The sequence below is a fragment of the Pongo abelii genome, chromosome 6 (genome assembly GCF_028885655.2).
Source record: "Pongo abelii isolate AG06213 chromosome 6, NHGRI_mPonAbe1-v2.0_pri, whole genome shotgun sequence".
In the NCBI taxonomy this organism is placed as follows: domain Eukaryota; kingdom Metazoa; phylum Chordata; class Mammalia; order Primates; family Hominidae; genus Pongo; species Pongo abelii.
In genome coordinates, this window is record NC_071991.2 from 94,529,192 (window position 1) to 94,542,073 (window position 12,882).

General features: G+C 32.6%; 1 protein-coding gene across 4 annotated transcripts in view; it reads left to right on the forward strand.

The window, feature by feature from the left end:
• The window catches only part of CACNA2D1 (calcium voltage-gated channel auxiliary subunit alpha2delta 1), a 498,772-nt gene that overhangs the window by 440,473 nt on the left and 45,417 nt on the right, over positions 1-12,882 (forward strand). For 2 of the 4 annotated variants that reach the window (XM_024249257.3, XM_024249260.3), the window contains exons 19-20: positions 7,263-7,334; positions 9,591-9,662. In XM_024249257.3, the coding sequence (XP_024105025.1) occupies positions 7,263-7,334; positions 9,591-9,662 (144 nt within the window). 4 annotated transcript variants of the gene reach the window in all.

Genomic DNA, 12,882 nt, shown 5'->3' on the forward strand with positions numbered 1-12,882 from the left:
TATTGATATTGAATGCAAAATACATTAAATGTAATACATTAATTATATATTTTAATACATTAAATAATATTACATTTTATAACTAATGTCTATTTTAGTTTATCTGACTTTGGAACTTATTTCCATATCAAATTCATCACATAATTACTTGTAGCACATGTAGCTGTTGATCACCCTAGTTATGCTTAAATGTATTGTTTTAACATAAATGTTGCATAAGTACTTTTTCATATTATTATTAAACTACCACAGCTCTTTAAAAGCATATCCTGTTAAATTCCTCTTAAAAGAGTAATTTATGTTTGGCTAATCATCCTATGATTTTGCTACAGCTTGAAAACTTATCTTTTTATATCTTAAAATCTTTTATAATTTTGGAGTATTATTGTTTGGGCTTTGTATATCCAGTGTATTTCCAATTAAATCCCCCTAACTAAAGTAATTCAAAAGGAATAAAAGTGTAATGTGGGGTGGGCATGGCGGCTCATGCCTGTAATCCCAGCACTTTGGGAGGCCCAGGTGGGCAGATCACCTGAGGGCAGGAGTTGGAGACCAGCCTGGCCAACATGGTGAAACCCTGTCTCTACTAAAAATACAAAATTAGCCGGGTGTGGTGGCACATGCCTGTAATCCCAGCTATTTGGGAGGCTGAGTCAGGAGAATCCCTTGAACCCGGGAGGTGGAGGTTGCAGTGAGCCGAGACCACACCATTGCACTCCAGCCTGGGCAACAAGAGCGAAACTCCATCTCAAAAAAAAAAAAAAAAAAAAGTAATGTGATGAAGGGTGTGAAGGATCTCTACTTTTATGATTATAAACCTTAACCCTCACCCAAAGGAACTAACATATATCATAGACAGAAGAATAAGTACAATAATGCATATATGATGGATATATATATAAAATCTACCATCTAATGGCTGTAACAATTTAGGTGGTTTTCGTAGTGAAAGAGAAGTAATAATTTGAAGTTTTTTTTGTTTTCTACATTCTTCTACTAATAACCAATATTTATGTAGAAAACATTACTATTTGAATGACAACCTATATTTGGCTCGTATTTGAAATAATTCACTAAAATTTATAATATTACAGAGAAAAATTCTTTAGCAACTTCATTAAAGCCCAATTGATATTTTTCTTCCATATTATAAATTAGCTTTGCATATCTTTATATTTGAATTTTATTAAAGCAAATATTAAATGTAACAGAAAGACATTTCCAAAAATACTATTTCAGAACACCATGAAAAAGAAATTATTCTGAACATCAATTTATTCTGTATTTCTGAAATTCATGCTTGTGAATTCTCATCATTAACTCAGTAAATATTTTGATTTCCATTTTGTGGCTAAAGGAGCACGCTATACAGATTGATACAAGACCTCATAAAAGGATGATATAGTATAAGATAATTGCTTTAGAAATCGACAAATACAAAGGAACATATGGTAACAGTATATTAACAAAATTAATCTTAATTATTTTATCAGAAATTCATTAATACAAGTGAAGAAAAATAATGCTATATCTATAGCAGCCATTATTATTTAACAAGGTGAAAGTCTAATGTTATGCAAGCATTCCGTGATCAGTGCTTTGTGTTTTCTTCCTGATATTGTAACCCTAATTAAAAATATTTCAGTGAAGGTTTTTTCGTAGAAGATGGGTGTTCTTTAAAAGCCCCAGAATATCATAAAATAGCTATGGACTTTTCACATATTTAATTTTTTAAGGATTCATAACATATTTTCTCAATGTGTACTTTTACCAGCATGACCACATTTTGACATATGTTGAATTATGTATTCTGCTTTATTCCAAAATGGATTTTAACTTTCTTCCATTTTGTGTCATTGAAGTAGCCAGGTTAGGTCTACTTAATTAGATATCTCATTTTGTTCAATTCTAAGAAATATGTATTGTATAGGAAACTGTGCATAATCTATGTTTGAGAAGTTAATATTTAAAATAAATCTACACTGTTGTGGTTACATTCTCTATTAGTTCCATAGATATAACATTTGGTATCACTTCAGAAAACAAAGGCACAAATACGAAACGTTGAAACTTTTTAATATCGTATAATTTCCTTAGTTCATTCAGGCTGCTATAACAAAATACCATAGACTGGGTGGCTTATAAACAGAATTTAGTAACTCATAGTTCTGAAGACTGGGAAGTGCAAGATGAAGGCTTGGACAGATTGGTGTTCTGTGAGGGCTTGCCTCCCTCTAGACAGTCATCTTCTCATTCTAACCTCACATGGAGGAGAAGGGGTGAGACGTGTCTCTCTCTAGGACCTCTTTTATAAGGGCACCAATCCCATTCATGAGGGACCCACCAACCAGGACCTAATCACCTCCCAAAAGCCTTTGGATACCATCATCTCTGGAGATGAGGATTTCAACATATGAATTGAGGGATGGACATTAAAAATATTTATATTTGGGTCAATTTTTTGAGAAAATTGTTATTTCTCTCTCTCTCTCTTTTTTTTTTTTTTTTTTTTTTTTTGGTCAAATCGATGGAAAAGTAATCTGGGACAAACAACCATTTTTCCCACTTCCCAAATACGTACTTTTCTAGAAAAAGAAAAATAATAGTCATTTTTCTTAAAAAGTAACAGTTTTTATTCATTGAAGATATTTTTACATTCTTATTTTATTGACTCATGAACTCCATACCTACCAAATATTTTGAATTCTATCATTTAGACCTTTTTCCAATCAAGGAAATATCTGACGAAAATTGATTATAGGATAGAACCCATACCTATGTTGATACGTAGTATGATGAATTACCATTTTTCTGTTGCTTCAGCCTATTGGTGTAGGTATACCAACAATTAATTTAAGAAAAAGGAGACCCAACATCCAGGTAACTGTGAATGAAGGTAGCCTTAACAGTGCTTTCAAATTTGCTAAATCCGAGTTGAGATTAAGCTTCTGTTCTTAAAGCTTATAATTAAAGCTGCCTTTCCTGACGTCAGGCTTCCAGAGCATGAAATGAGATGAGCATCATTTCTTAATAAGCTGGAGCAAAAATGTTATTAATGATGGTAGAGGGTGTGTATTGGCTAACTAAAGATTGCAAAGTCAATTATGGAATCAGGTTAATCAGAGAAATCATAATGAGATGACTTCTAAAAATAAATTTGTTATTAAAATTGTAAAATTAACGTCAAATTCATGTGATCCTAACAATTTGCTTGTAAATTGACTTCTAAGTGGAAATAAAATGCAATTCCTATGTGACAGTTTCCATAAGCCACAGATTTTAAGCCAAAGTTTCTAAAAAGTGTAATTTTGGATTAGAAGTTAAAGAAATTTCCCTTAGCTAATTAAAAATGTACCAAAGTGCAAATAGGCAGTGAATTTTTATTACCTGGTAAACTCATTGCAAAAGCTTTTCCTTTTGGCAACAAAACTTCAACTATCATATGTATGCAATATCTCTATATGCACAGTAAAACTATTAATAATCAACATAAAAGGATACTTCCTATAGCTTAGCAAGAGAATTTCAGAATTTCAAAGGATGTTCAACATTATTTGAGATTGTATAGGTAAGCCTACCATTTCTTTGAAAAAGTTGGTGACATTAAGGCCGGCCGCGGTGGCTCACGCCTGTAATCCCAACACTTTGGGAAGCCGAGGAGGGCCGATCACAAGGTCAGGAGTTTGAGACCAGCCAGGCCAACATAGTGAAACCCTGCCTCTACTAAAAAAAAAGAAAGAAGAATTAGCTAGGCATGGTGGCACATGCCTGTAGTCCCAGCTACTCAAGAAGCTGAGGCAGGAGAATCGCTTGGACCCAGTAGGCAGAGGTTGCAGTGAGCCAAGATTGTGCCACTGCCTCAGGCTGGGTGACAGAGCGAGACCCCGTCTCAAAAAAAAAAATGAGTAAATAAATAAATAATTGGTGACATTAAAATGAAGAGGTAATATGTTATTAAGAGATGGATAAGCTGTGAATTAGTAGAACTGAGTGCTAGTTTGGTTCTAAAAGCCAACACTGTATTCTTGAGCACTCCACTAAATCCTGTAGTGTTTCATTTTCTTCATCTGAAAAGCAGGAGAATTGAACTAGTCACTAGTTTCCATCCTACACAGTATATTCACCTAGGAAATTAAATATATATATGTCAGTCCCCTGCCTCATCCTCTGAAAATTCTGATTTAATTTGGCAGTGATGGGTTTAGGACTCTAAATAGTTTTTGTTTTGTTTTGTTTATTTATTTATTTTTTTTCTGAGATGGGTCTCACTCTGTCACTAGGCTGGAGTGCAGTGGTACGATCTCGGCTTACTGCAACCTCTGCCTCCCGGATTCATATGATTCTCCTGCTGCAGCCTACCAAGTAGCTGGGATTACAGGTGCTGGCCACCATGCCCATCTAATTTTTGTATTTTTAGTAGAGACGGGGTTTCATTATGTTGCCCAGGATGGTCTTGATCTCTTGACCTTGTGATCCACCTGCCTTGGCCTCCCAAAGTGCTGGGATTACAGGTGTGAGCCACTGTGCCAGGCCTCTAAATAGTTTTTAAAGCTCCACATGGAGTTCTAAAGTGCAGAGCCACTGCACTAGTTGAGAAACTTTAGCTCCCTTCCAGTGCTAGGATTTTAGAACAAACTGAATTTCATATTGTTGCATATGAAAGTCTTCATATCTTTTATAATTCCTATAAAGTTTAAAATTATGTTTATGCCTTTCTTGATATAGTAAATTGTGTTTTGTTACTGTCCTTGCATGTTTCTTTTTATGTATTATACTTTTGCAGTCATGTGCATTTTAGTGAATTTTTGTTTTTGCAGCAACCTCAAATATTGCATGTAACTCTTAACAATATAATTAAAAAATAAACAACCTGAAAATGGTTTGTTTTATTTTTGTTTTCATTCTAAGAAAACTCTAAATGGCAAACTAGCAACCACACAAGACTCCTTGATTTGAAGGATATTTTTGAACTAAGCAGCATTGTAATACTATCTAGTAATTTTTTTCAATTTAAAATTTGTTAACATTGCATTCTTTCGTTTCCACAAATGGTATGGTAGTTATTTCCATTGATAACCAAATTTTGCAAATGAGAAATACTAGGTATTTTAAATATCAGACAAAAACAATGGGTGTGCAGAGACTGTATTCCATTTCTTCAGCCTGTCTTGGTGCTTTCTTATTGAAAGATTATGCTTTTGAATTTTGTAGTCACTATGCCCATGGTGGATCTTTTAAAAAATGGTCAGCTAGATTGCTATTTTAAAAGTACCAGTTATGCATTGAGATTTTTCTTTTATGATTTCATTTTCTTCTCTGTGTCTTTGTATGCTGGATTGGGACATGATCTTCATATTGCCAATTCTTCCTGATAATGCCTCCTCCATGCATGCTGTTTGGGTCTGGTCATGCTATGCATTATCCATTGCATGTAAGATAAATACTCTTATTTCTGTTTACTTTTTATTATTTTCATTATTTTGACTTTGTTTTGCAGTGAGTTTGTTAAAATTTTAATGTTGATATGATGGTGTTTGTGTGAAGACAATTTATTTTATGGGACATTAAATGAGCAATTCTGAATAATATTGTAAACTTTAGAGTATCCTTTTGTTAGGGATTTTCTAGGTTTCATTTTTTAAACAAAGAAATTAGAAGGATTTTCAACATTGGCTTTTATTTTATTCTTTTAAAATACGCTACATTTCAAATGAGTATTTCCTTTTCAGGCAGTAGGATGTCATCAGTATCTTACCAATACTGGTCAGCATTTTCACCTTTGAAAAATTTAATACATATTTTCAGTATTCTAGAATCTTCTGATTGTAGTGATAGAGTACTTAAGCAGTGAACATTTTTTTCAATTAAAGTGCCAGACATGGCTATTTTTTAAAATTTGCCTTTAAGAATGTTCATTTATCAAAAACCATAGGAATCAAAAATTTTCATCTTTAGATGGAATTACTCTTTGAAGGAAGGCATTTTTGTCAGTAAATATATGCCATGTATACTATGTCATTCAGCATCTTGATAAGATATGCTTAATTTTAGTACATTTTTACTTATTGCAACTGCCTTGGGAAGTTTCTTCCTAAAACAGTGCTTCAAATGGTGATGATCCGAACATCTTTTGAAAGAGCCTGTGAGGCTTATATTATTAAAGTTTGAGTGACCTTTGCACTAATCCAGCATAGTTTGCGTTTGTTACTGGTATCTAGTTATCGGATTTAGGTAATATTTTAATAAAAATTAAAAATTCAATTTCTAAAATTTTACAATTGTGAAATTACATATACCTATTATGATTTTATTGGTCTAGTAAGCTTTGAAATTTTAGTATGACATGTTACATTACTGAGGAAGTTATAGAGGAATTGACTGTATTTTGTTTATCAAATAGTTCAATGAATCTTCATTTTGCGATTGAGAAATTAAAATAATATGAGGTAAATTTGCCAGACTAACAGTATCATTTTATATAATGATATGAATAAATAAGAATCTATCTTATTCCCCAGTGTTCTTTATTTATTATTATACACCAGCAAGAAGAAGCAATAGGAAATAGTATTCATTGAACCCAGGGGTTATTATCCTAGTAAGACTTTAATGATAATAGCTAATCTTAAAATCTTTATGACAACCACAAATTTTATCTTATACATTCTGATGTCATTTGAATTAATAAAATATAAAATTTCTTAGATTGAAATATATGAAGCAAACTTGCACCTTTTCTTTATATACTTTCAGAAGGAAGAACAGGTCCAATAGAATGTTTTACTTGGCAAGTGTAGACATAATTTTAAAACATTTTCTCATACACATTTTTTTTTCTACAAATTTTAAAAGTATGCTTACATGTTGCCATTGTTTTATTACCAAATAAGTTATCCAAATGGCTATATTTTGCCCCTTTCCCATGCTAATTAATGAAAAGAAAGTTATGAATGGTTCTTCAAAAGTAATGTACCTAAAGAGCTTGTGATTATAAATGCAGTATCAAATACAGCACTCAAAATGACACTGTCTTCACTTGGTTATTAATTAAGATTTCCTGCACTTAAAGCTCAATCTCTAGCTTTTATATATAAGCTATATATATATAAAATATATATGTATGAAAGAAGATACCTTTATACAATTATTGTATCCTAGGTAAGTAATTTTTGCACAATTTTGTAAATACCTATTAAATTGTTTTATACACAGCATAATTGTATAATGTTACATGTACCTAATTATTATTGTTTTCTGTGTAGAACCCCAAATCTCAGGAGCCAGTAACATTGGATTTCCTTGATGCAGAGTTAGAGAATGATATTAAAGTGGAGGTGAGTGGAATCAGTAAGACTAAACAATTCCTCAGGTCAGATGCTGGTATGCACTCATTCTACAAGTATCTGTTGAACAGCTACAATGTGTTAGCTTGTCTGTTAGATACTGTATACACAAAGATGAATGTTCTTTGTCATTAAAATTTTCTGGATCCTGGGTTTTCCTATCCAAAAGATCATATGAAAAGGAATAAATGTTTAAGTTGGGTTTGACCTTAGTCTTCTTTCTCTTCCTAAAGGTAGACATATTTTCACTATTCTAATACAAATGTATCTTGTAAACTTCAGTAAAAATCATAGAGATGGAGGATGTTGTTATAGTGTTGAAAAAAAAGTTGGAAGGAATCCAACCACCCAAACACATAAGGAACAGCATGAGAGAAGCTGCCATGTTTGCCTTAATACATTTTACTTGGCAGTCTATTTTATTTCAAAAGCAAAATTGCATATTTCCTCCTCTGAGAGAGTCTTCCATAATAATGAGTATTATATTAATAATAAAAATATTAGAAATATATAATAAATAACATTAAGTATATGATATATGTTAGTCATGGATTCTCAAGAGGCTTGGAAATAGGTATTTTTATTTCAAATTATAATATCTGTTGTACTGATGATACATTTGAGGTACAGAGAAGTCAAATAGTTTCTCTACAGTTCTTCAGCTAATAAGTAGCAGAACTTGGCTCTTGCATTCTAGATTACAGATTTTTAGGATTTTTCCAGATGGATTAACTCCTTTGCAAATGCCGTCATGTTTCTTTTATAAATTGTCACAGTGCATTTTAATTGTAGAACAATAGAATTTAATGATTTATTATAATTACCCTAGACAGTGGCCTTGTGTTAGGGTGTTTAGGTGATTAATAATGTTTGTTGTAAAGTACTTGACATAATAAAGTGGGATAAAGTAATGAAGACAAGCTTGGTGTCTGGACTCTTACTCCACTGAGTGACCAAAATGATCTTAGATTCTGCAAGCCTCAGTTTCTTCTAAATCAATCAGTAATAGTGATTGAATGAAATAATATATAGAAAGGACTTAGCAAAAGTCCTGGTTCATGGTAAAGTCTTTATTATTTTTGAGCTCCTCATAAGTGCACACTCAGCTTACATTACAAGCTGTTATCTACTCCTTCTTTTAAGACCCAAATATTTGAACTAAATTAGATACATCAAACATTCATATTCTTCAAATTCAAATTATTCCTTTAATCACACCAAGTTTGTTTACTTATCATTTGCAGCTTCCTGAAGCCAAATGTGAATCACTGGTTGAGTTATAAAAAATAAGTTGAGGAAGCTTCTGAGAATTGCCAGTCAACTGGAATATTTAGTGGATAATATAACCTTTTTTTTTTTTTTTTTTTTTTTTTTTTTTTTTTTTTTTTTGCGGTGGATTCTCGCTCTGTCATCCAGGCTGGAGTGCAGTGGCGCAATCTCAGCTCACTGCAACCTCCCCCTCCTGGGTTCATGCCATTCTCCTGCCTCAGCTTCCCGAGTAGCTGGGATTACAGGTGCCTGCCACTATACCTGTCTAATTTTGGCATTTTTAGTAGAAATGGGGTTTCATCATGCTGGCCGGGGTGATCTCGAACTCTCACCTCAGGCGATTTGCCCGCCTCGGCCTCCCAAAGTGCTGGGAATACAGGCATGAGCCACCGCACCTGGCCGACCTTGCACATTTTTAAGGATTTGGAATATTCTACTGAAGGAGACTCAACTCTATTATTCTAAATCCGAATAGGTGTTTATAGTTTTCTCTGTCCTTTATGTAGATATTTTTTGTACCCAGATATAAGAATTACAACCTAAAAAGTGTAAAGAGTCCTCTTAAAAATTTTTTTGTCACATGAAACTCATTGTGTAAGGCAGAAATTTGAAGCATTCCGTGTTATATGTAATTCTGTACATATACATTTCTATGTCTCAATGACTACTTTCCACTCCAATGTGGCCAGCCATAACATAATTGACCATTTTATTAATTACGTTTCAAAAACTACCAGCGGGTTGAAAATATTTCATTAAGGGTGTTTTATTATTTTAAAATAATTTAAGATGACTATAATATGGTAACTTAAAAAAATTCCCTGAGAACAACTGCAGATACTGGTAAAACTAACTCCCTATTTTTATTTTATTTGTTCTAAGTAAGGTAAAGAACTTGAAAAACTACCATGTTAATAGTCATATTTTGGCAGGTCAGCTTTGTTTCTGGAATAAAGTAGTTGTTTCATTTACTCTTAGATTCGAAATAAGATGATTGATGGGGAAAGTGGAGAAAAAACATTCAGAACTCTGGTTAAATCTCAAGATGAGGTAAGAATTGATTCTAGCTTATTCTTAAATAAAAATTATATCAAGAATAATTGATATTAGTAATTTGTCCTTTTTTTCTATTAATCCACTACTTATAAAACAGGGATATCTCTAGGAAACAGTTTTTCTTTTTAAAGCACTTCTTAGCTGAAGGGATATTTTCTCTAAGATATATTTTTAACTCTCTTTTTCTTTTTATAAAATACTATTGCTTTAGGTTTCTTGATGTTTTCTTATACATTAACAGTATATTCTTGAAATTTTATTTTACATACATATTTTATGAGAAATAGAATACACAATATAATTTTGCCATATTGTTTTACACTATGCCAATGTTGCAAAATTGAAGTTAATATTTAATAGCTATGTTTTATATGATTTGTCTTTTTATTCTAATTATTGAGTTCCATATATTATTTTTATTTTTAGCTTTTTGTTTACTTGTTTCTGGCTTGATTTATCTTCTTTTACTAGTTACACACTTTAAAATTTCCCAGCACTTACATCTGAAATTAAATCCTGTGACAACACAACTACCCCCACGAATAATTGGTTTATGTCTATTATCATATTGGAGTATATCTATTATCAGTCAGAGGAGTATGTCTATTAGTCAGATGTGGTGTACATACAGACATTTATACATTTGAGTATTTGAAAAATGTAAGTCTCAGAAGCGTTTGAGCCTGGAAATTTAACTTAAGATTTTATGTATAACCTATATCCTTTTCCTCACAATCTCATCCTTTTTAGATGGATTACATTTCTCCAAAATTCCTCATCAGATCCTTCCCTAGGTGGAAGGTGAGCTAGGATCTGAATATGATCCTTCATTAGCACATGGCCGTTCTCATTTTAATATCATTATGAGTCCCTATTACAGAATGCAAAGGGAGGTATATTTACCTTTCAGTCTTTGTTGAAACTTCAACTCTATTTGCTTAGACTTTTTGCACATTCTTTTCTCAGATTACAAAGTAATTTTCTGTTAACTCCCATTGATATTTTTCGTCCTTCAATTTATTGCAAATTACTTTTTTTGACAAATATTCACCTAAAGACTATGTTTTCCTGTCTTAGAATTTTAAAATGTCTCTGATGAACACACTATTGTAAATAGATATAACTGTTAATTTTCAATTACTACGTTGCCTTGTACTCCTGATTTCTATGTATATTGGTATTTCAAGAAAAGTTATTATTTATTCTATGAATGACTATAATTTTTATCACTATTCACTATTTTATAGATAATTACACCACTGTGCATACATATTATTCTAATTTTAAGGTGATATCTTTCAAAAGCTCTATCTATATGGTCTATGTAAGGGGTTTGGCAGAGATATTTAGGATGTGATAGTAACCTTCACATTATAGTGTTATTCGGGTTAGCCAAAGTAACTGAATTCCACAGGCTTAGGTTAGCTATTAACTTTGAAGTTCATTTTTGTGATTGTTGTAGGAATTATATAACCTTTCTTGTACCATTTTCCGTATTGATGAGCTAGGAATCTCCAGTGTTGTCACATTTCACAATGTTTGGCATAATGAGTTGCAAGTAATTTGAAATTCCTCACCTAGGAAATTTTTCCCACAGAACCTCTATTTACACCTGATTTATTGAATATTTTTCACTACAATCTGTCTGAAATTAATTTGTAAACATTTTTTTCATGGTCATGTCTTTCATGAGTCTTACTATTCTATAAAAATTGTAAGTGTATAGAATAAATGAGAAGTTACATGAATCATGTTTAATGCACATATGCTAACCCTTATGATATTGTATTTTTATGGATTTTAGTATTACTACTGAAATAAGTTTAAAATAGAATTAGAACTTTTCAACTTAATTTATGCCCAAGTGAATCTGGTTTGTTGGAATCTGAAAATAGTTTGTATTTATTATGCATACTCCATCAACAGTCCTTTGTTTATAACTATATGCTTGGGCTAAAACTAGAATTCATTTGTACTATTTCATGCAGAAGATTTACTGAAAGATGGTAGAGTTTAGTAAGGATAAACTTACTGAATAATGACTTTTTTAAGAAGCTAATCTGAGAATATTTCCAAACTTCAAAAACAGTTGAAAAATAGATTTCTTGACTAAAAAATTAGATAGTAGTAATGTTTAAAATTGTCCATTTATTTTATTACAAATTGAAGACTGAACAAGATTATAATTTCTGCTACTGATATTGAAAAAACTTACATTTTTATTTCTCTGCTCTGATACTGTTTTCTGATACTGTATTTTATTTATAACTTGCAGACCAACACTTGCTTGCCCTGTTTTTTTATGAGTATATGAGTAGTAACAAATATATAAGCATTGTTTCTTCTAATTCTTTTAAGAATATTGCTAGTCCAAAGCCCTCTTCACAACCCTGTTCCCCCCTCCATCTGCCACACATACACCCCACACATGCTCACACACAAACACGTACACATACATTGTGTAGTTGTCACAAACATGAATTTGGCATTATATATTTTGCCAACTTAAGCACCTTACCTCCTCTTTAACACTTATTTCTTCATCAATAAATTGCAGGATATGAAAGTATATACTCCAGGGGTTGGACTAAGTGACAGAACGACAGGTGCTTAGCATAGTGCTTGATACCAAGAAATACTTCAATACATGTTACTGTTTTGGTGAGAATGATGAAACTCAAAAATAACTAAGCAAATTAAAAATTATACATGTGCCAGCGGCCGAGAGCGGTGGCTCACTCCTGTAATCCTAGCACTTTGGGAGGCCGAGGCGGGTGGATCACGAGGTCAGGAGATCGAGACCATCCTGGCTAACACAGTGAAACCCCGTCTCTACTAAAAATACAAAAAAGAAAAAAAAAAAAAATTAGCCGGGCATGGCGGCAGGTGCCTGTAGTCCCAGCTACTGGGGAGGCTGAGGCAGGAGAATAGCATGAACCCGGGAGGCAGAGCTTGCAGTGAGCCAAGATCACACCGCTGCACTCCAGCCTGGGTGACAGAGCGAGACTCCGTCTGAAAAAAAAAAAATTATACATGTGCCATCGCAATACCCAATGGAAGACATAATGTATAAAAGATATAGCCATGCATGAACTTCCATAGCTCTGTATTTCCCTGGTGGATTTAGGTGTTGTCCTAACCTTCAGTGATACTGAGTAGCCTCTTATGATACCACAATAATGCTATAATAGTGGCTTCATAAAAACAGTCATAT